Source organism: Caenorhabditis remanei, chromosome III (assembly GCF_010183535.1).
Source record: "Caenorhabditis remanei strain PX506 chromosome III, whole genome shotgun sequence".
NCBI classification, from domain to species: domain Eukaryota; kingdom Metazoa; phylum Nematoda; class Chromadorea; order Rhabditida; family Rhabditidae; genus Caenorhabditis; species Caenorhabditis remanei.
Window position 1 is genome coordinate 8,015,923 of NC_071330.1, and position 24,202 is coordinate 8,040,124.

Consider the following 24,202-nt stretch of genomic DNA (forward strand, 5'->3'; position numbering starts at 1 on the left):
TTATGTCGTTTGTTCTTTTCGTTGGCAATACAATCCATGTTTGGCTGATAGCGATAACGGTTTGAGTATCAACGAAACTCTTTTTTAATTGAAGTTTTTCACCTTATCGTGTTCTATTTTTGACGTTTGAAGTTCGAAAAGTCAAAGTATCTAGTAGGTAGAGCACCATACTCTGCTGAACTTTTTGGAAACTATCGATGTTCTGAAATATTTGTTTTCAGGTGTTCTCATATGGATGTACCTCGACTATTCAAAGCAGCTACACCGGATCTAGTAGCCCGAAAGGTTTTTCGTATCAAGACAGTCAGGCGGGATGATGATGGTAAGGTCTTTTTTCTATATTTCACACTTGAATGGTCACGCATATAGCTTCATCCTGTAGAAATGATCTCACTAGACGATCGAGAGGGAGGGGTTTCCGGCTAATAATAATTGTTGTATGTCGTTCATGAAGATAAATGAGACACTGTGTTGTTTATGAGACACATAGAGAAATTCTGAAGAGGAAACAATCTAGAGATTACGGTAGATGTGGCAAAAGAATGACACCTGGTGAGAGCTCGGCGAGATTATCGTTGAAGAGTCAAATGAATTTGTTGTTTATTTCTCTGCGTCATCCAATTTCAGTATCTCTGTGAATGCGGGTTTTTAGTTCCGTTGCTAACTAGAGCTATTGTGTTTCTTTATTCTGGGCTTTCTTCGCCTTCTTCTATCACTTTTCAATGTGCTAATTCAAGAATTAAGCATTTATTTAATAAAATAAACATTTAAAAATAAATAAATAAATTTCAACGATTAAAAATAAAAAAAACAAGTAAACTGGTTTTTGGGTTACGGTAGAAGAAAACTTCTGCACTCTCTTTGCGTACTCGTCATTTGAAACTGAAACTTGCAGGAACTTTTTTTTTGCATTGCTCTAAAGCAGATTTCGAAAACGGCTTCAGAGGTTTTCAAAGAGTTCCCTTATAAAACTGTTTTCCATTTTTTCGTAACATTGTATGTATAAAGTCGATGTTTCTTTGAAAGAAATTCTTTCAAACATTACCAAAAAGCAGTGTGAAAAGTATTCAAATCAATGTTTGTCAACCTCCGACCTCTATTTTACTATTCTATTCATAGAAAAAAACGCACAGAAGAACATCAATGTCACCGAAAAGCTCGACTTTTTTTCTCACTTTTTATAATTTTGTTCTTTTTTCATTCAGTTCAAATCAATTAATTTTCTTCGTCGCGTCCAGTGAATTGATGATTCATCGGTCTGCCGGATGCTCTATGAGGGCCCTCTGAGCAGAAAAGTTTACAACATTTGTCTCTGATTTCTGACACTTTCGCTTGACTCTTTTCTGTTTTTTTTTGAGAATGTTTCTAAAAATGGATTTTTTTCGCGATAATAGTTCTCAAGGATTCAACATATTTCCTTTTTTCTCATGCCATATCGAATTAATCGCAAGTTTTTCACCATGAGAAAATGGGCGGAATCATAATAATCGTTTCCTCCGCAAGTGAAAAAAAGCTAACATAAACTTATTCAAATAAGTTTTTCTTTTTAGTTATCCATGGCTTTCATATAAAATCTCTGCTCTTACTATTAATTATTACCAGCCGAAGGAGGCAACAGATGGATGAGGAGGGAGGGTAAATGTGAGAAGATTTAGATAGTGAGGACGAGTCCAATTATTTATAGATATACGATATTTATATATGTATAATTTAGTCTTCGGAGCTTCCATATGCTCAAAAGTGTCAAGAAAACAAGTATATATTTGTTGAAGACAATTGAAGTTGACTGATATCTTACAAGAACTAAATATAAGATGTCTTCAATTTCATAACAAATACGGTTCAAAACTCGTCTTGATTTCCGCTGATTTTTTCTAGTTTCACATTTTCAAATCAATCAAATAGCATGACGTCATTATCATCCTCAAAAAAGTTACAACTTGATTCAATCTGAAAGCCAATTCCTCTACTCTTTTCCACGCAGACAGCTGTTCCTATGCTCCATTCAATCAGTTGTGTCCAACAATTCTTCATCGTGTCGTCTTATTTTCTCTAATACTCTCTTGATCCTAAGCACTATCTTTTTTAACTTGTACACGAAAGTCACTGCGAGCTCTTAATTGAAAAAACTCCGATTTTTCATGCCATAAATTTCGCCTGACTCCTCATTATTTTCGGGTGTATTTTCTGAGAAAATTTTCTCTAAACTGAACTTCATTTTTACAGGAACTCCCAAACAAAAAACCACCGAGCCTCCAATTGAACTAACAGTGTGCTCATCAGCAATAAAGAATCCATCATCGAATGCAGCACCGACGTCTTCTGCTGAAGCAGAAAAGAATCATTCGATAAATTCGTCTATCGACACGTCATCAACGGACACTGGAACCACTTCAAGGTAGATTAAATATCAAACTGACAGCTTTAAATTCGTATTTTTATATTTCAGAATGGAAAACGGTGGGACTTCATCCAAAGTTCCTGTATTAGCAGTAGGAACATATCATCGGAAAGAGGCGGCTCCAATTTTAGCGGCTGCTGCTAGACTCGATTTAGCTGCAACTTCTGCTGGATCAACCCCGTCATCACAACCAGCAACATTAACCAAGGATAAGAATAAAGGTGAGGTTTTATGATCGAATCATACATTTCTCTTCTCAGTTTTTTATTCCGAACTCTTCCCCACTCCGTCCCTTTTATTATTCTCAGAAACTCTATTATATAATTCTCTCCATCATTTCCTATTACGAATGTACCGAGAAGTTCTGCTCAGAAAATTGTATTTATTCAAAAGTAAGTTTTTCGCAAAGTTCCGATTACTATCCGAGACTTATTATATTGTAAGATAGAACCTTGAGAACCAGTCAAAAAGCTTTACGATGGGAATCCTTTTCGGCGGCGATTCTCGGAACATCTGTTTGTCTCTACATACACACAAAACAACAACCACAAAAGTGTGACCAATTACGGTTTACAGGTGCCACTGTTCTCTCATGAATAGATGCCGCCCAGTCCGATTATTCTTGGTTCGCACCATCTTAATGACTGGGTGTTTTCTCTTGTTTGTGATGGTTTCCGGAAGGGGACTTTTGGCTTCTTAGATCATTGAGATTTTATGCTCAAAAACAGTTTTAAAATTGCATTCAGTGTTTGTGCTATTTATATCAGTGCAATTTCCAATGGATTCGAACATCGAATATAAGGAGCTGTAGTACTGACTGCCCGTAAAATGAAATAAAAACTCCACAGTCTGAATTGTCTGAAAACTGCAAATTGTTAATATGAATTTAAGGACTACAATAATAAGTTTGTTTTGATGTAAACACATTCTCGCGGATCTTTTGATTTGGATTGAATCTTCGTGGCCTTGACTCTTTTCACAAAGCATTCCTATAGCAGCAGTCAAAAGGCATAACGCCTCTTTTCTCTTTCACTAGAGATATACCAATTATAAACATCGCCTTTGGTGTTGGTAATCAAGTTTGGATTGTTTACTAGTCGTCCGTTGTTCTTTCATTAACCTATTCTCGTTTTGAACTTCGAAGGATTATTAAATTTATCTCTAGTTTCTTGCTTATCTGAGGAACTTGGCTTCCTTCCCTTCACATATTTTAATATTCATCCATCATCAAACTCTTTGAAAAAAAAAACTCTGAAGCTATTCCGGTGATTCATTCACGGTCCATTTGCTAGACCACCCTCCCAACCAACACCTTTTGGTTGTTTGACACGAAGAAAAGGTCTTCTTCTTTCAATCATCGTTCATTTCTGTTTCCGTGTCAACACACTTCTCCCCATTTACAGAATTTCAAAAAGTCTACTGGTCTTTTATGATTTAGAAAACTTCCAGTTGATCGTCATCCAATCTGATATACAGTAGTTCTGCTGAATGATTTTCTCGTTATCCTTAGCGCCTAACGCTATAGTTGTACTACCTTTAGAACAAGTTGTATGTCGTTGTAAATCGGTATCCAATTACCAAACGAATCATCGTTGTCGGCACCGAAGTAGCCGCCAAAGTCGACGTCGTACAAAATATATCTGTTCGGTTATTTCTCGATATGTTCTTTTTTCATTGTAGCTTTAACAAGGTTTGAATTTTTATCATTAAAATTTAAAACGGAATTCCGAATCTATTTCCGATTTCTAAATCTTCTAAATCTTCACTTTAATATAGATATTTCGCTAAGCTTCTGTTTGTCTTTCATTCGTATCTTTTCCACTACTTTTTCAATTAAAAAGTCATAAAAGTAGGCGTCGAACAAACACATTCAACCCGCATTCAATTCTCATTCTGATGGGTGCAAATTGAAAATTTCGGGATGGTGTCAACGAAATTCAAAATTGCAAATATTTCAATGAATTCTACTATATATCGTTATGAATTATACACTTGTTGTACTAGCTCGATTTCTTCCTTCATCAGACCTAAAAACTATAGGTTACCCCGTGGAATCTTTTAATGTTTTCTCTCCGCCCTTGATGTTATGATTCATTTGTTAGTCTTGTTTTCAAAATATAGTATGTAATGACTCAATGGGAAAGTTGACCCAGTGGATAGTGGTATTCATAAGTTCGGACTCTCGGCAGATGGTGAATTTCTTGGTGAAACACCCTGTCTTTGTTTGATCTTCTCAAAATCGAACAGGTGGGTTTAAACCGTTAGGGACGAGGACAAGACGGATTAACTCATATGGCGGTAACATTCATCCTAACCCATCTCAAAATTTCTAATCCGAATCTAATCGGAAATAGCCATAAATCATTTGAAAAGTTTCGATTGCGTTGTTATTCATGAGATAATTGTGCCTCGAGCGGTGAACGTTCCATTCAGTTTTTTCCCCTCGTTCTCTACACTTTCTTTATTCGAATGGTCAAGTTACGCAATCATTCGCAGAGGAGGTGATGGGCCAATTGTGTGTGTTGATCTCTGCGTTTCTCCGCCTCTCCTGATCTCTAAATGATTGGACCGCTAAGTTTGCTTATCGCAACGGGAACCCCTCAGCCTCCAAGGACCATCGCTACCGCATTACCATGCATCAGGTCATTTGCCACATGTGTCGGTTGCTGATGGCTTTGTTTTAATTATGATTTTTATTAACCAGGGAAGTTTCCTTTCATGAATGTTCCCCGTTTAATATACTTTTGCCAGAATAAGTTTCAAAAATCTGCTACCTAAAATATGTGCGAAAAAGTAGTTCGTACTCCTGGTCCCCATTTCTCTCTGAGTCTCTTCCACTTTTCGCTCCGTATTTTATTTTACGCACATTCCTTGGCGAATAAGATGATGATATTACGCAAAACTGCAACTTTTTCGGACTTTTTAGAAGCGTCCGTCCTTCCGTATGCACTTCCTGTCAATTTTCTTCTCAACCCATGTCATATTCAGGCAACTTGATGAATTTTTTGAATTCATAGATTTACTTTACCCTGATAAAAATAATAATCACAATTCTTATCTTTTATCAATATAAACTAAATAGAATCATAAATCCTATTACCGTAGTGCCAAACAAACAAGATGTCCACTAACATGAGGACCATTGTTTGTCAGTTCATCCAATCCATCGTCACTATGTGCTCCATCCACAAAAAAGAACGTTCGGAAATGTTTACGCATAAGTCGCACATCAGATGTTCTGATTTACAATCATCTGAGTATCAAGTTTTTGTTTTACGGGTCACCGTTTTCATCTTCCCGCTAAAGAGGTGACCTCTGCCAGACGTCTTCTTGCTCCACCCATTCGAGTTTTTTGGCTTAGTTAATCAGTAATTATTAGTGTAGTTGCATATGTATTCCGACCAGATATCCTAATGTTATTTATATTATACAAAACAGCTAAAGGTGAGAAAATTCTGAAGTCGTCATTAAACTTCAAGTATCATCTTCTCAAAACATTTGCATTGACACCGTCCCAAACGCAACGGTTCTCAAAACACACAAGTCAAGTAGAAATTAGTAGAACAAGGTGTGAATTGAAGAGTATGAACTGCTTTTAGTTCGTTCTGTTTTTATTTTGAAAATTTATATCAAAGTATGGAAACGCAGCTTATTCTAATAATACTTTTTTCCGTCAGCAGTTTTTGAATATTATGAAAAGTTCAATTACATTCTCCCATTCATCGCTCATTCATCATTTTTTGCACACAGGTGGACCATCAGTGTTATTTTCCAAATAGTTTTTTTCTTCTGCACCCTCAAAGTGTGAGTCGCCAGCGGACTAGTCCAGATGGTGCCCTTTTCTCTTATTCTCTATTTTCCGTTTCCCTTCAAACATTTTCTATTTTTCTCTCTAACTTTTTCCTCTGTAGAGTGGTCAATGTGTCGCAAAATCGTCTTTCTTCCAAAGCTTCTGTTGATAATAATGACCGATTCGCAGCTCTCCGCATAATCTTCGTATTTGACAAATGAATTACCTCCATCGTCTGTTTTCTTTTCGTTCCATTATTCTCCTCATTGTTCTTACTCACTTTTTTGTGGAAGTTTAGGTTTTTAAGTGCCTTTTCATTTCTAAAACGGAAGTTGCAACTCGATCCGTTGCAAAACTACTGCAGCTCATGATTTTGTACTACTTCCTTGAACGTTCAGTCCAAAAAACGGATCATCATTCGTTTTCCATTTTAAATTTTCATCAGAGCTTATCCTTTTGTCGGAGTAAACTCCAAAAACCGAACAAACGTTTTTCGGACACCTTGTAAATCAATGCGCTCTGTTCTCAACTAAACAGATGACGATGATGATGATGATGAGTCGAGCCGAAAGAATATGGAGAAATAGAAGATGGCTATAAAATAACAGCTGTTGCTCTACGCATTAACTCTGTTGAGGTCGTAAACTTTCGTGTTCTACATCTTAATATATTTCTTGTTAACAAGATAACAAACATAAAGAGAACTTTTTCCTCCAGAATAATCAAACTCTAGTTGACCCATTTCTTATTCCGAAATTTGACACCTGTTCCGTTCTACAATTCACTTCTCACAAGTTACCGCCAATGAACCGGTGTCTATTAGCATTCTCATTGTCATCAATCGGTGATTGGTGCGGGTGGGAGGTGTCTTTTCTATTCTCGCTCAGACAGTCTTCTTCTTCCTCTCCCGCTGTGTTTGTTTGCTGGTGGACCTCCCATTCTCTGGACGAAGAAAGTCGCGGTCAATCGGTCACACCTCTTCGATTCGCTTAACAAGTTTTGCATAAGAGGCTACATCATATCAATTTCTAGACTGTTTTTTGGAGCTCCCCTCACATTACTATGTGCATCTGAAAAATCCGATTTTTCGTAGAACGCTAGTTCTTCAGTAAGCTCACTGCCTCCGTCTGTAAGAAGCTTTTGTTGTTGTTCTTCCTTCATTTCCCTCTTGTTTTGTTTTTTGCGCAGTTTCCCTCGTAATTATAGGCTGTAGGTCTATGTCATTTCATATGTTTCGTTTCCAGTCGACTATAACGACAAGATTTTCTGACACCAGTTCTCGACAAGTCTTTATTGTTCTTTTTCTTACATTCCAAGATTACTTACTCTTCAGAGTATTCTCATATGACGTAATGGATTGTAGAAGTTGACCTCTGCTAAGGAACGGTACAAGGTGTAAGAGAGAGTATTAAGTTTCATGAGCGCAGGTGTTGCAAGTGACCTAATGAGTTCAACTGACCTCTGAGTGGTCACAACTCAACAGATGAGTAGCATTAGACTTTTCTGATGAAAATTTACAACTTTCCTCTGGGAAAACAATATTTCCAGTGTGTTTTTTACTCAAATATACAGAGAGACGCTCTGAATGATTCACTCCCTTTATGAATTATAAACTATCCCAAAAATCAAACTTTTTCGTGAACATTCATAGCTCTTGTCATCTCGTTCGTTTCCTTCCTTCTCATTTCTCTCTCGCACCTTCTACTTGTTCTCTATTAACACCCTATTCATTGTCACCCCCACAGAGTCAAAATCTTGTTTCACATACCACTCGACACCGAGGCTCCCACAAACATGACGGTTTAAAAAAGTAATTTTCTTTTTTTTTTCAGAGCCCGCACCACCACTACCGCATCCATCAGAGTGCGGGCAACCGTGCGTTTCGGAACAATCACAAATGTTCCAGCACAGGTATCTATTTTATTTACTTCGGAAATGAAACATCTGTATTTTCAGGACCACGAATGCACAGGGCCCTCCGCCGAATCGGCCTATGCCAAGGCCTCCAGCAGGAGTGCCAATGATGATGACATCGTCATCACATGAGCATGATTACACGAATGATTATGAAGATCCAGAGGAAATGGCTAGAAGCCGAGGAGGTTTGTTTTTTATTCATATTCAGAACAAACTCGTTTTTTTAACCTTAGGTTTTGTTCTATTCTTCTTTTTTCTTCAAAAATACACAAGTGAGATGACGGTCATTTCTTGACCTTTGTGACTCACTTCCATACAAAAAGTAACCAGTATCATCTAATACTAGTCAGGTTGAAGTTCAAAAGTGTGCACCGACACATAAAACAATCCATTCAAGTGTTCTCATCCTTTTATTCTTCCTTCTCGGCGCCATGTCGCCGTCCCTTTAATAAGGAAATAGAAGAATAGTGTGTGTCATAAAACAATGCCCGAAATAAGAGAAATGAGCGACAAGCTTGTATTTTCCGATAATATCACGGAAATATGAGAACGAATCTAGCAAATATGAAATTGATGATATTTTCAGATGGCTTCACCAATCACTTGCTCATTAAAACGACACCACCACCTCAATCAGTGAACTTCAACTCGTATGAAATGTCGATGTCACAACAGCGTCGTTCGCAGCAGCAACAGCAACAACCGATGGCTCCCCCGCTTTCAGATTGTTGGGGAAGTGGAGCACACGATGGAGGTGTTCTACACAAAAATGCTGATGGTGCATACTATATTCCTAGCGGATCATGTGAGTTTTCTGGAAAATTGTTTTTGAAAGTGTAGAAGCCAGGTTGTCTGATTCTCAATGTCCTTCGCGTCGGTTATTTCATGATATCAAAGACGAATGTTTAGAAAGTCAAGTGATTGCGCAATTCTCTAAGGTCCTCAACTTTCCTCTCTGTGTCACTCATAAAACATTATTCTTTTTATACTTCTCCTTCCACCATACCACCAACAAAAAACAATCTTTCCGCTTTTCTTCACCGCTCCTCCTATGCAAATATTGTCAACGGACCACCGAGTACCGTATTCAATTCTGACTCCTTGTAGTACATCTGTCGGTTAAAACTCAGATAGATTGGAGAGACACAATTTGTCAGTCCACTGTTGTTTACACTCGGGATTGACCCTTATGTGTCAATGATTGGCGGGGGAGGAGAAGAGTGGTCCACTCCTTCCTTCCTGACCGCTCTCTGGGTTTTTGATGATGATGATAGGAAGGGTTGAACGCGAAATGGAAGTTGGTGTGATTATAATTTTCCAGTTGAAGCGAGATTTTTCAGAAAAGAACATTTGGTGTAGAAAAATAAGAAATGTTGGGGCTGCTATTTGACAGTATGATATTTCGGCAAATTACACTTTTACGAGGAGATTTGAAACAAATTTGAAATAAGAACGTCATCAACTTTATGGAAATCACTACTGAAATCATTTCGACCGGATCCCTCATGTTCTATGGCTATCAACTGGATTACTTTAGTGCTGACCCACTAATCCAAGAGTCTAACCACCACTCCAGCTGGTAATTATGAGTACGTCCTCTTCAGTTTTTTTCCACCGCCCCTCTCTCCTTTTCATAACCTATTCTGAGTAATCTATCCGGGTCCGTTCTCTACCGCACATTGGACAAGGGAACATCGAATCGTGTAATGCAACCACCTTATAATTATCGCATTTGTGTTCCTTCCATCTCTCTCCCTCTGGCCAATTTACTCTTTTTTCTTTCGAGACAGACACAAACCTTTTCCGTAAAACCTATAGATAGGAGCAAGTACAGAATTATAAGAAAATTTGAAGGTGAATCGAAATGAAATGAAATGCAAATCGAATAATGTGTTTTTGTTGTTGAACGTAGAAGTCAGAAAATCAAGATGAAAGTGACAAAAAGTGTATAAGGAATTTGCATACTCACATGAAAAATGGGACAAGTTTTCAATGTTTCTGGGAAACTATGTTTGTATTTGATAGAAAGTATCCATAACGGAGCTATTTCCACAGCCTAAGAGGATTTTACTTCAGATTGGGACTAGATTTTGATTGTGATTAGAGAATCACGCAAATCGAGATAATTAGGCACTCAGAGAGGTTTTGACGAATATAAAGCCGTCTTCACTAGTACTCTCTCTCACACCATTTCTTGTTTATGTTGTGGCCATTATGCACATACTCTGTGCCATTTTTCAAAAACATGATCTCATTTTTCGTCTTCAAGTGTTTCTCTTCAAGGTTCTCATTACTACTCTACTACCCGCCGCCGTGGACGTCGTCAAAAAGCATTTTGTTTTCTCTTTCCTTTCTCGGTTTCCTCGTCTATGTTTCATTGGCAAAAAAATAGGCGTGGTCTCCTTTTTCCTCTTGCGTCGACTCTGGGAATGTTGTTCTTTTTCTATTTCCACACATCTCGTTGACGCCGCTGTTGACGTCCACTCCTGGAGGCTCCGCCCCCATTTTATTCGAGCTTCACAACTTTCTGTTGGCTCTCATAGGTACTTCTATTGAGTAACTGATTACTATGCAGGAACTCGAATATTTACATCATCTTATTTTTAACTGATCACAACCTGATAAGTTTAAAAAATGTATAGTGAATCTCACTATGATGAGCCAGTCTACTATGCATCCACGTCTTTGTATGGTGGGCGACAATCGCGGAATATTCGAAATTCGATGACTTATCGGATATCACCCCCTCACTATGCATACTGTAGTACTCCTATCTGTCCACCTCCACCAGCACCAAGAGAATCTGTGATGACAATTTCCGATGATGAAAGTGAGGGTTTTCGAAAGGTCTTGATTGAATACTGCATATTTCGGTTTCTACGAACTTTCAAAAAAAAATTTAATCTATTAAACTATAAGTCTCTATACATACTTCTAATTATTTTTCAAAAGTTTCAGTGCGAACTACATCATCAACACTCTCACCAGCATCCGGACAACGTTATTTGGACCAGTAAGTTTCTTTTCTCTGTTCTTCGTCGTTTTTCTACGCAAAGAATTGTTCCTTTCTTCTCAACTTTTCCTCCTTTCTTTTCTCAAGTGTATTTTTACTAGATTAACTTTCTCGCTCCATCTCTGAAAGAAGAAGTAAGTAAAAAGAAAAAGTAGCGAGCTCATGAGATCCGGAACTCTGCGTCAACGGACAGAACATGACATGAGATCCGGGAAAAGAGAGTTATTGAGGTCGATGGAGCACATCGGATCTACTGAATCTGAAGTTCACTGAAGCAAACAGTTGCAATTTTTAAAATATTGACGAAATTCGAATATATTGGCTAACTTGACCGATTAACGACATAGAAGCTACCGTAATGTGTATCACGAAGAGAATCTCGTGTTGATGGGGAATATTTATTTCTTGTTCTAAATATTCCAAAAGCTTCGACTCCATCAGATTCACATTTTAAATGTGTTTCCTTCTCATTTCTCGAGGTCTCAGGTGCCATCCGACTTTAGTTTTCTCCGCCTCGGAAACATTGTGAAAAGATGGAGATCCGAGCAAAACAGCAACGATGGCGGCGAAAAATCATCAATGATTCATCACATGAGAATTCGAATGGGTTTCTTTCACACGGACTTCGCATAGAAAAAGTAGAAACGAAAATAGAACGTAATAAGGGTTTAGGTGGAATTGATCTGCAAAAAAATGTGAAAAATATAAAAATGAGCGAAATTGGAACACCCTGCTTCTTTTACAATTCTCATTCGTTGGTTTCAATGTGTTCATGGATATCTCGTCTGTTCAATTTCCTTTTCTCTGATTTTGATTGTTTTTCCGGTTTGTAACAAAAATCCCGGGACCATATGTCTCGTTTGAGCAAATAATAACTACAGAGAACAGATAGAGAGACTCAAAAATATATGTTCCACACATGGATGTATTCAATGTGCATCTTCTTCTCGTTTCTGCTAACTACCAACCAACTAACTTGACGAATTATTCATTATTTTCCGCTCGTTTTGACTTCTCGGCTTCGTGGGTTTTGTCGTTTTTCCTAGGGATCTTTTAACATTATATTAAGCGTGAGGTAATACTTAGTGAACACATGATAGATTGCTCAAGGATTAGTATCATATAATTGGGATGTCTTGTTTTTTGGAAAGGTCCTTGTTGATATCAGAGACACTTCTGCAATCGTAAAATATATTTTGTCATATCTTATTAGTTGTCTTTTGTTCAGACTAATAATACTATACTACAACAACTAGTTAACCTTCTTTTCTCTTCTCTCATAGAACGACTGCCGAGCTCACTAGGGAATGGTCAGGACTGACTTTGGAGTTCAGCAACGAGACCTAGCAGAATCGAAAGAGAATCGAATTCTGATGGGAAATCAGTTTTCAAAAACTGCTGACGACCCTCCAGAATCCAGATATCCTTGTCTAAAAATGCAAATTTAATACATGTGATTTACTCGATTTTCCACCTAAATTTAGCTGTGTTTCGCCCCAAATATCACAGCACCCGAAGATATCTTTCGCCCAGCGATTGGTGGTCGAGGGGTGAGCGCTTCTGTCTGTGAAGCACGCTATGCTGGTTCGACCCCCGCTTTTTCAAACTTTTTTTTGTTTTTTTTTATTTCGCCTTTTTGTACTTTTTGAGCCGTTTTTCAATTAAGTCTAACCAAGACTGCGAATCGGACATAATCGAATCGACTTCCTATAGACAATATTCCGATAGTTGCTCTCACCAGCCGTCACTTCTAGTTAGCTTAACTTTCAAAGCAATTTGTGTTATTCAGAATGGTTCGCAGTCTTGGTTAGACTTAATTGAAAAACGGCTCAAAAAGTACAAAAAGGCGAAATAAAAAAAAACAAAAAAAAGTTTGAAAAAGCGGGGGTCGAACCAGCATAGCGTGCTTCACAGACAGAAGCGCTCACCCCTCGACCACCAATCGCTGGGCGAAAGATATCTTCGGGTGCTGTGATATTTGGGGCGAAACACAGCTAAATTCAGGTGGAAAATCGAGTAAATCACATGTATTAAATTTGCATTTTTAGACAAGGATATCTGGATTCTGGAGGGTCGTCAGCAGTTTTTGAAAACTGATTTCCCATCAGAATTCGATTGCCTTTCGATTCTGCTAGGTCTCGTTGTTGAACTCCAAAGTCAGTCCTGACCATTCCCTAGTCAGGAGAAGATTAATTTTGTGTCAAAGTCCTCGTCGCGGCTTTTCAATTCAAAAGAAGAGTGAATCTTTCGTTTTCAAAAGTTATCCTCACGTTCGTTCATTTTTCTCTGAATCTCCAGAAAATGACGACAATTTTCATGCTCTACTCTCGTTGAAAGTGTTCTAATTGAAATCCGTGTGCAGTCCATACACTCACACATTTGCAGTGCTTACGCTGCTCAATTAGCGTCATTTCGAGGTGGTGCTCCCTTCTTCTTCTCTGAATTCTGAAGACGTTGAGAAAAGAGAAAATCATAACATTTGTTCGTGTATACAAGCTCCTCGGAGTGAAGTGAGAAAGCGCGTCTAAGCGTATGTAATTATTCTAATGCGGAAAACTGTGGAGTAAAGGAGTGTGGGAGTCAAAACAGGGGGAACTTGGAAGAAAGTTTATGGAACCAGAAATATTGAGAAAGAAGCAAGAATAGGGTTTCAGAGATAACAATTATAAGTTAAAACATTCAGTTCTGTGAAACTTCTTGAAGATGAGCTCTCTAATTGTTTCCTAAGTGTTGTGTTCTTCACAAAAAGGAGCGTTTAGAATCCTCTTCTTTCAATAGAAAAATGTCAAAAAACTTCCCGAAAACGGGCCGATAAATGTACTAACGAGAAGGATGTGCTTGGAAAGATGTGTGAAAAGCGGCGAGAAAAAGAAACATTTCTTCATCCTATACTTTTTCGATCCTCCCTCATCTTTTATGTTACACTAGGAGGTCCTTAGGTCTCGATACCAATATAGAAAAAGTTCATCTCTAGAAAAAGGGAATGAAATTAGGTTGAGCTGCCAAGTTTAGAGCTTTCTCTTCCAACACGCACAAATTGCCGTCTCCTCATAAAGTTTTATTACACCGCCACCGTTGGACCTCATGGTGGAAAAAGAAGAAAACGAAGGACGGCAGAAGACAGCAGAAGGGTACGCAAATTGAACCCATTTTGTTCATTGGCTTTTCTCCTTTTATTCTTTCTTTCCACCAGTTTTGTGCAATTCTGTAGCTTCTGATCATCTTTCTGATACTATTGAACATTGGAACTATTTCCCATGAATCTCGAGGCTTTCCTTCATTAATTAGCTTCAATCATGTTATGATCGTCCCCTATGTCATTGTTCTTTCGATGACAAGGATTATGACGTAACAATAACCGATATACCATACCCCCGTTCTTTCGTTTTTGTTATTCTTCTGGATAGCGTGCAGAGTCAAGGATTTTTGGGAGAGGAAAAAGAAACGAAGAGGACCAAATTTGACTAATTAATCAGATTCACACTTATGTATATACATATATGAACAACGTTTTCAAGTGTTTCGGAGAATGGAAATATTTAGGAAATATTATTCAGTGGGTTACACAGCATCAAATTCAGTTCTGGCCCGTCCACGCAACGTGTCAAAATAGGTGACAAATGTCTTCATTCTTCCTTATGTTGTCATACGATGGATGTCATATGGAGTCAGTAAGATTGCAATCTTACCTGAGCGTATGCTCCGGTATTCAATTCTATAGCCGGTCATGTTTATAGTGCTAACGGAAGATATAGATCTGGTTGAGATCTTGTCTATAGGAACGTCAAGAATAGTCGGTTATTTACTGATATAGAAAGTTTAAGTGCTCCTCGTGTTAAATTATTTTCCGATCTGAAGCACATGGCTTCATTCTATTATGTAACTCTAATCTATAATCTGTTTTCTTCTCAGTCTCTATCCTCTCACACATCCCACAAACAGAGGAACACCCCTCCATTTTCTGTGCTCTTGTTCCCATTCTGCATAACCATAATGCGATCATCTTATGGGTCTCTGGACCACCACTTTCTTTTGAATTCACAAATTTCACTTGACTTTTCTTATCGAATAGGAAACAAAGTACTTCTATTCATTATTCTTCTGTATAAAAACTTCATACTTAATTTCTCAAGTAGTGGTTCTGTTTTAACTATTAAGTTTTTTTCTTTTCAGACCACATACTTCTGGTGCACCGAACACAACATATTCGGATGCGTCGACGACATTATTGAAATATCCACCTCCCGTAGGAACTCATCAAAACAGAAGGTAAACATTACATCTGGTTTAAAGAAGTTTAAAGACTAATCGTCTCCTTTTTTCCCTATTTTTGCATAATTCTTTGCTGAAAGTGCAGTTTTTAGAAGACAACAAGTCGGCACTATGAACAATGGTGATTCGGCAATTGGTGGACCAGTGATGACATCGACAAAAAAGAAGAAAAAGTTTGAAGATGAGGGAAACACGTGCTCCAGATGGCCATCGAAATGGAATATCCTATTAGCAACCGCTCTTCTTCTTGCTCTTTTAGTAATTTGTATATTATTTTGTAAGTTCAGTTTTCAACTCGTTTCGTTTTAATTACCATACTTTCAGTCCGTGCTCCAAATTACGTGTACACTCAACCAGCTCCTTCATCCGATTCTATGTCATCAGCTTCCGCTGCAGCTGCTAGTCACTATCAAGAATTAGGTCTTCGGGCTCTGCCTCCTGCCATCAGTCTTGGAGAGCGAGTCGATGTTGAGTTTTATCCGAAGTCTATGGCAACAACGTAAGATTATTTTGAATGTGTTCTAGTAATATCATCAAGTATTCCAGTGAACTGACCATCACGAAACCGTCCCGTATTCGATTCAATGCTACTGTCGGATCTGGTGCTCAACTCGTACTTCTAATGAGTGCTGGCGTTCACCCTAGTCTCAGTCTTCACGATGCACTTTTTCCAATTCGTTCTGATAGAATTCGTGATCCGAAAGGACCAACTCATATTGTTGAAGAGTTTGGAACTCGCAGTCGTCGGAGTATTGGGTCATCTCGACACCGCAATATTGAAATTCTCGCTCCACGAAGTGCCACATTCGAACAGTTTTTACTTGAGGGAAGACACTATCTCACGTTCATCAATGAACGAAGTCGAGTCGAACCGATTTCATTTGTTGCTGAAGAGCTTTCACGTCCAACTACTGCTCCAAAGACATCTTCTGGGACCTCCGGAACAAAGGAACACCCATTAGCTTCTGTACTTGTATGCGAAGCGAACTGCAATCAACGTGGAGAATGCGTCAACGGAAAATGTCGTTGTGCACCTGGATTCACTGGGCGAACATGTGATGAAGCAGTTTGTCCAGTAGTTTGCAGTGGCAATGGAGTGTTCTCAGGAGGTGTTTGTGTATGTAAATCAGGATTCAAAGGAAAGGAATGCGAAATACGACATAATTGGTGTGAAGTGGCAGATTGTAATGGAAGAGGTCGATGTGATACGGAAGGGAAATGTCGTTGCAATCCTGGATGGACAGGTGAAGCATGTGAACTCAAAGCCTGTCCTCACGCTACGTGTCATGATAGAGGTGTATGTGTAAATGGGACATGTTACTGTATGGAAGGATGGAGAGGAAATGATTGTTCAGTTTTTGCCGATGCAGTTGTTCATGCTCCATTAGCTCAATCACCACCGAGAAAAGCTCAAGAACCGACTGATTCCTCTAGAGGTAGAAAGAATCCAACTAAGCCAACTACATCTTCGGAGAAGAAAAAGGAGAGTAGAGAACTCCAGAAGCCAACAGTCGTTCCAGCTCAAGTTCCATCAGAGAAACATCAACCTTGCTCTGCTCACGGTCAACTCGTTGATGATATTTGTCAGTGCGAATCCGGATGGACTTCAGTTGATTGCTCTCAAAGGTCATGCCAGTGTATCAATGGAGACTGTCTTGATGATGGAGTATGTCAATGCTGGAAAGGATGGAGGGGCGCAAATTGTACAGATAAAAAATGTGCAATTGGATGTGAAGACCATGGAAAATGTTCATCTGATGGAAAATGTAAATGTTCAGCTGGCTGGAATGGAGATAGTTGTTATTTAGGTATGCTAAGATGTCAACTAATCAATAATCATTATATTATTTCAGATGGTTGTCCTAATCAATGTTCTGGAAAAGGAGAATGTGTGATGGACCGACGATCATCAGAATGGTCTTGTCGTTGTCAAGCTGGGTCTACTGGAATAGATTGTTCTGTTCCGGTTGAAATGCATTGTGACGATGGACTTGATAATGATTCTGATGGACTTATTGACTGCGATGACCCAGAATGTTGTTCATCTCCTTCGTGCTCTTCTGAATCTGTTTGTTCCACTGCTGTCTCGCCAACTGAAGTTTTGATGCGGATGCCACCAATATTCAACGCGAATTTTGCTAAAAGAGTTGGTTTCTTAATTATGGAAAAATCAGTCCAAAGTTACACGGATTCTTCTCAATTCAACGAATCATTGATTTCTGTGATCCGAGGGCGGGTCATGTGGGGAGGACAGTCTGGAAACACGGAAGACTTATCAACATATTACAACAAATCAACTGTGCCACTAGTCGGCGTCCGCGCATCTGATTCTGCTCATCCACTATACGGTTTCACTTTGACTCGAGAAGATGGATATTTTGACCTCACAGTCAACGGAGCTCGCAGTGTAACACTTCAATTCCTTCGAACGCAATTCCAATCAGTGAAGAAGAGTGTTTATGTACCTCCACGTCAAATCATTCATATTGATGATATTATTCTTTATCGCCAATCTGGATCCTCTTCTCCGATAGTTTCAATGCCACCAGCACGTGCAAAGTGTTCACCAACGACGAGAAGACTTCCAGAAGTTGTATTGATCTCAAATTGGCAGTATACGTCAGACGGTGTTGAATATGACGAAACAACCGACTCATCTCGTCTCGTCGTTGATTCGAGATCAATTGTTGAATCACTTCCAATTCAGGGAACAGATATCCGATTGATTTATGACTCAGTCAGATCGCCAGCTGCTCCGTCGACGATGTTGATTGGACTTCTTGATGACAGAATTGATAAGGAACTTCGGAAAATTCACATTAACATCCGTATTTCTGGAAGAAGATTCGATCATACATTAGCACCTCGTGTCAATCTTACCTATGTTTTTGCATGGGACAAAATGAATGCATATCGTCAAAGTGAGTCAGGATTGGTACCAGTGACAGTTCAAGTTGGATATGAATACCAAGGATGTGATCGTGCCAGCGAGAGAGTATGGCAGACCAGGAAATCTCAAATGATGGGAGCAACAGCAAGAAAAATGATTGGTTCAATGTGGACAATAGATTCTCATCATCATTTGGACATCGTAAATAGTGAGTTGAATAGGAGGAAAACTACTTTATTAAACACTATTTTGCAGATATCGTTGAAATGGGTAATGGTGGACATCGACTGATCAGTGAAAGTGAACCACGTGTCAGTACTTTGGCTGGAATCGATGGAATCAAACGTGATGTGGAATGTTCGAAATGCGATGGACGGGTTGAATCGATTAGTTTATTCCGTCCAACTACTGTAGTCTACGGACAAGATGGAAGCCTCATTATCGGAGATCATAATCTTATTCGAAGAGTTGCTCCAGACGGTCAAGTCACTACAATTCTCACATTGGGATTGGCTGACACTTCCCATTCATACTATATTGCTGTTTCACCAGTCGATGGAACTATTGCTATCTCGTTACCACTTCATAAACAAGTATGGCGAGTATCAAATGTAGAACCACAAGATTCTCGAAACAATTACGATGTGCTGGCTGGAGATGGAACTGTTTGTGCATCAGCTGTCGATTCATGTGGCGACGGAGGCCTTGCCCAAAATGCTCAACTCATTTTTCCAAAGGGAATCGCTTTCGACAAAATAGGAAACCTTTATTGTAAGCGTATTCCTGTCACGTTCAATTCATAACGAATTTCAATTTTCAGTAGCCGATAGTCGCCGTATTCGTGTTATTGATACAACTGGACATATTCGATCAATTGGAGAGACAACTCCTGATCAACATCCAATTAGGAAATGTGCTCAAATAACGAAACTTGTTGATCTGCAAATGGAATGGCCGACTTCTCTTACAATCGATCCGATAACTGATTCGGTTTTCGTTCTTGATACAAATGTTGTTTTTGAAATTGACGTGAAACACGATGTTGTTACAATTGCACTTGGATCTCCAACAACATGTGATCTTGCTAATGCCACATCACTCGCTGCAGCCAGTTCAACTGCATCATTTACTCTTGATCATAGACGTCATTTAATTCAAAATGCGAGAGATATCTCCGTTGGAGTGGACGGTGCTATTTATGTTGTGGAATCCGATGGTAGAAGACTCAATCAAGTCCGAAAACTGAGTTCTGATCGATCAACATTTTCCATTCTCACCGGCGGTAAAAGTCCATGTTCCTGTGATGTTGTAGCTTGTGGATGTGACGATTCAGTTTCACTTCGTGAAGTAGCTGCATCTCAGGCTCATTTGAACTCTCCTTACGCAGTTTGTGTCTCACCATTTGGTGACGTCATCATTGCTGATTCTGGAAATTCAAAAATCAAAAAAGTATCATCACGTCTGGCACAGTACGACGGCCGAACTCGAACCTACGAAGTTTCGGATGTGGAACGTCAAGAGAAATATACTTTCAACCGTCATGGACAGCATACATCTACCGTATCTCTAATCACTGGACGTACTGTTTTTAACTTCAGCTATCAAGTGGATTCTCCAACTGCTATGCTATCTGAAATCCGAGATAATTCTGGAGTTGTTCTGAAAGTAATCAAACGGAATGATTCGATTTTTGACTTGGAGACAACACTTGGAGAACGAACAACTCTGACAATGTCAACCTACGACGGAACACTCGAACAAGTTTCGAAAAGAGATTCTGCTACGTCCAGAGATGCAACTAAGCTTGCTTATGTCAAAGGACTGCTTTCGTCGAGAATCGACGTGGCAACTGCAGTTGGATTTGAGTATGATAAATATGGGAGAGCTGTTGGACTGAAAAGAGATAGAGAACATTGGAAACTTGGAGAAGAGATTGTAAGTTAAATGATTAACTCGAATGAAACATTAAATATTTTAATAGATATCGATGGGACGAGTGACGACTGAAGTTCTTCTCAATGGCCATCGCTTCCAACAAGTTCGACTTGGCGATGGTGATTTGGCTGTTCATGGATCAAATGGTGCTTCAACTCTTATCAGTCTTCTTCGCAATGAAGGATTTTCATTGACATCTCCACTCGGAACTTCTTCACTTTTCGTGAAAAGTGCGACTCTTCCAGAAGGTGGCGGTGAGCCACTGATTTCTCGTCGAAGAACAACTGTTCCTGCAATTGGAAATCCACAACGAAGAGCATTAACCACTCAGTGGGATTGGAAACATGTGGCACGACGTGGCGAGGATTCGGACAACAGTTCTGGAAGGAGACGAGTGGCGGAGGTCCGGTTCACTCCGAGGGTTGGTGTCGAGGATGAGAAGAGTTTTTGACTAATCATTAGAAAAAGTGTGTGATGTGTGATGTGCCTAACTTTTCAGAATTCCTGCTAAGTACGAACTGCAAATAACTTTTCAGATCTTATCAGTTTTAATTGAATCAACTAATTCATCCACACACACACACACTGATAGATTTGTAGTGAAATTACATACCTTCTCACCCGACCTAACCATTCGATTTTTCATTCCTTTTACTAGGTAATTAAACTTCAAAATTTCAGATTAACGGTGTTAACATGTTCTCCATGGAATATGACGTTAAATCCAATCGTGATACACTTCACCTTGCTCCAACAACCGAGTATGCTCAACCTCTTTTGTTCATTGATTACACTTCATCTGGACGTATCAAACGAATTTCTGCACCAGAAGATTCTCAAATGGCTGAGATGAACGTTACCTGGGACAGCACTGGAAGAAAATCGGAAGTTGCCTGGGGATCGTGGAAGATTCGTCTCACTTATGATAACTCCAATCGGCTGACGGAGCATGCGATTGACGGAGCACGTGTTCCCATCAAAATGAGTTATGCAGGAGCATCCCGAAGACCGAATGAAATCCAACATGAAGGATCAAAGTGGACAATTCAGTATGATAATTATGACCGTGTTAAAGAAGTTTTGAGTAAATCACAAGAAAGTACATCGTTCTCAGCCATTGCCCTAGGTGGAGATGAATGGGTTCTGAAAAGAAGAACTTCGTTGAATTCGAAACCTTCTCTTGTCAGAATTGATCGAAACGGGAAGATTTTGGAAGCAACGACTCCAGACGAGATGCATTATTGGCTTGCAAGAAAAGATCCAACTACTGGAAGAACGACAGAAATTTTGAATGACGAAGACACCATCGTGATGACGTGTTGGTCTCCAGAAGGACAACCAATGTGCTCAAGAAGTCGAGATTTCCACGAAAATGCAACTATGCAAGGTCATCTAGTAGCTAGAAGAACTGTCACAATCATGACTCCGACTGCATCCGAATCTTCTACCACATCATCATTCACTTATGAATATGACGATTTGCTCCGTGTCACAACCATTCAACCAGTTATTGAGCAATCAGTTCTTGAATCGATTCAATTGACATACGATGATCGTCGAGGGCACGTTGCATCTGTTAACGGATTGACATGGGCTCGTGACACAACAACATCAAGATGTCAAGGTCATGGATTGATGTATGAAACATCAAAGGCCAATGAGAACCGCCAAGTTGTTGAAAGGAAACTCATATTCGGAGGTGCTCGTGCTTCTCTAAAAATCCAAAGAGACAAAGCTGGAAGAGCTGTAGAATCATTACTGGAAATTATGTCATCTGGAGTTCAAAGGAATCAAAAAATAGTTAGGACATTTGATGCCGCTGGACGAGTTGCGAGTGTGGAACAAACTGACCAGGAGCCAACCCGAATTCAATATAATTCCGATGAACGTGTGGAAAAAATCAACGATCGAGTAGTCGAATGGAATCGTGGAGGAGCACTGAAATTGTTTCAAGATATTCCATACCACGTGGATTCAATTGGATGGGTTTCACGTCGTGGAAATGACACAACTTTTGGATATGATGGTAGAGGAAGATTGATTTCCGCCACTATGAACAGTCCTACTCGATTGGAAGTCAGAATTGTCTACGATAAAGAAGATCGTGTAGTTCGAATTCAAAACGGAAAAGATTCAATTCATTTCTATTATGGATATGTAGATCACCCCAATCTTGTATCACATTTCTCGAGAAATGGAAAAATCTCGACACTATTCTACGATGACGATTCGATTCCATTCGTTATTCAAACTGATGATGGAACTCGTTATGCTCTTCTGACAGATGAAACATTGACAGTTCGTGCAATCATTGGAGATTCTAATGTTGTAAAAATCATTGATCGATCTGTGTTTGGAGCTTCACTGTCTTCTTCTTCATCTCAAGTTTTCGTTCCAATTGGATATCTCGGAGGAATCGAAATTCCCGAAATTTCGGTGACAATTTTGAACAACGGACGCCCGTTAGATTTGAACAGTGGGCGATACATGTCAATTTCACCAGAAGCTACTGTTCGTCTTGAATTGAACGACCAATTTTCCAATTCTATTGATTTAATGGCTTTGGAGTCAAATCGTCATCCATTTAGAGTTGAAAATATTCCAGAAGGTGAGTGGTTCTCTTATTTCATCTCCTACTTTTATCATTTAATATTTCGCAAAGTTTCCTCAATATATATATATATATTTCAGATTTCGCATCGTGGTTCTCACTCGCGGGAGTTTCAAAGAATCTTCTCCCATCTGCCCATCTTGGACTCCCAGTGTCTTCTCCAATTGTCCATCGACTTCTTTCATCGTTCCCTCGGAAGCTCCGCCCACTCACTCATCTGACTACAACAATTCCATCACACCTCGCTTCTGACGTCTCCCTGATTTCAACTGTTTCTGAAACTTCTTGGTCAATCGATGATGTTGGATTTTCGAATCTCTTGATTCTAAACGAAGACGTTAGAACTGGAGATATTTCTGTAGAAACATTGCCAGATTTAAAAGCAGAAGAACGTGAAGTGATCAACAAATTGTTCGATGGGGTTAAATCTTTGGATTTCGCTACTTGGGGCTTGGTTCCAACACGTCATCTTTGGAGATCTCCGAATTCCAAACTAGAGCTCAGCTCGGCATCTTTCCCACATTTCACAATGGCTGTAAACAAAGAAAGTGTAGAGTTGAGGAACGGAAAGTCCAAGATTGTTGTGCACTTCGCCGATAATAAGGTTTGTGTTTGTAATATTAGTAATGTCTTTCAACTATTACGGACGTTTCAGGAACACATTTTGAAGCGGATAACAGACGAATTGAAGACACGCGAAAAGATAGCAGTTTGGCGAGCTGAACGGAAAAGATCCGAAGCTGGAGAGAAGACGTGGCGACAGTGGAGTGATCGAGAATCAAGGTGAGATTGGGACCTCGTAATTATCTTATCACTCAATCGAATATATTTCAGAGAGCTCATTTCAAAAGGATCAGTTTCTGGATATGATATCGAAATGAAGCCTGCTCATCGTTCAGCTCTTCTATCCAGTGTTCACTCATGGAAGTTTCAAAAATCTGCATAACTTCTAGAATGAAATCACCTAGCTCCCCTATTACCTTTTATTTTCTCATTTTGATCAACCAATTTCCTTTTCCCCATGACCATTCGTAAAATTCGGTGATTTTGTTATATTCCCATTTCAACCTTCCCTATCTGTAACTTATTGTTAACTTTCCGACATCTGAAACACATCAGAAAACGGGTCCCCTCCCATTGCATTTGTTAATTTTTATCTCTCACCAAAACTAATTTCGATACGTGAAACTCACACGGGAAAATCAACACATTTTTTAGCTCACGACCGCTGTTTTAATATGTAATTGAGCTTTAATAATTTCCCCTTTCCTCTCAAAACCCCTCGCCAAATTCATGACGTGTAGTTACTGTATCCCCTTTCCCACCATTTGAAATTCTTTTAATTTGTCTAGATTTCTCTTGTTTCAATACCT

At 39.2% G+C, this 24,202-nt stretch overlaps 1 protein-coding gene across 1 annotated transcript; it reads left to right on the plus strand.

The window, feature by feature from the left end:
- Positions 1-231: 231 nt before the first annotated feature.
- Positions 232-23,775, plus strand: GCK72_009890 (uncharacterized protein; the record flags this gene model as incomplete). Its single annotated transcript, XM_053727582.1, has 19 exons — positions 232-322; positions 2,227-2,398; positions 2,450-2,622; positions 8,024-8,102; positions 8,148-8,293; positions 8,695-8,913; positions 11,067-11,121; positions 15,295-15,390; positions 15,486-15,670; positions 15,718-15,892; positions 15,940-17,201; positions 17,247-18,491; positions 18,539-19,054; positions 19,104-20,218; positions 20,265-20,639; positions 20,900-22,826; positions 22,910-23,433; positions 23,485-23,612; positions 23,664-23,775. 19 exons carry the CDS (start codon positions 232-234, stop codon positions 23,773-23,775), a joined length of 8,595 nt encoding a protein of 2,864 aa, XP_053587159.1.
- Positions 23,776-24,202: the final 427 nt, after the last annotated feature.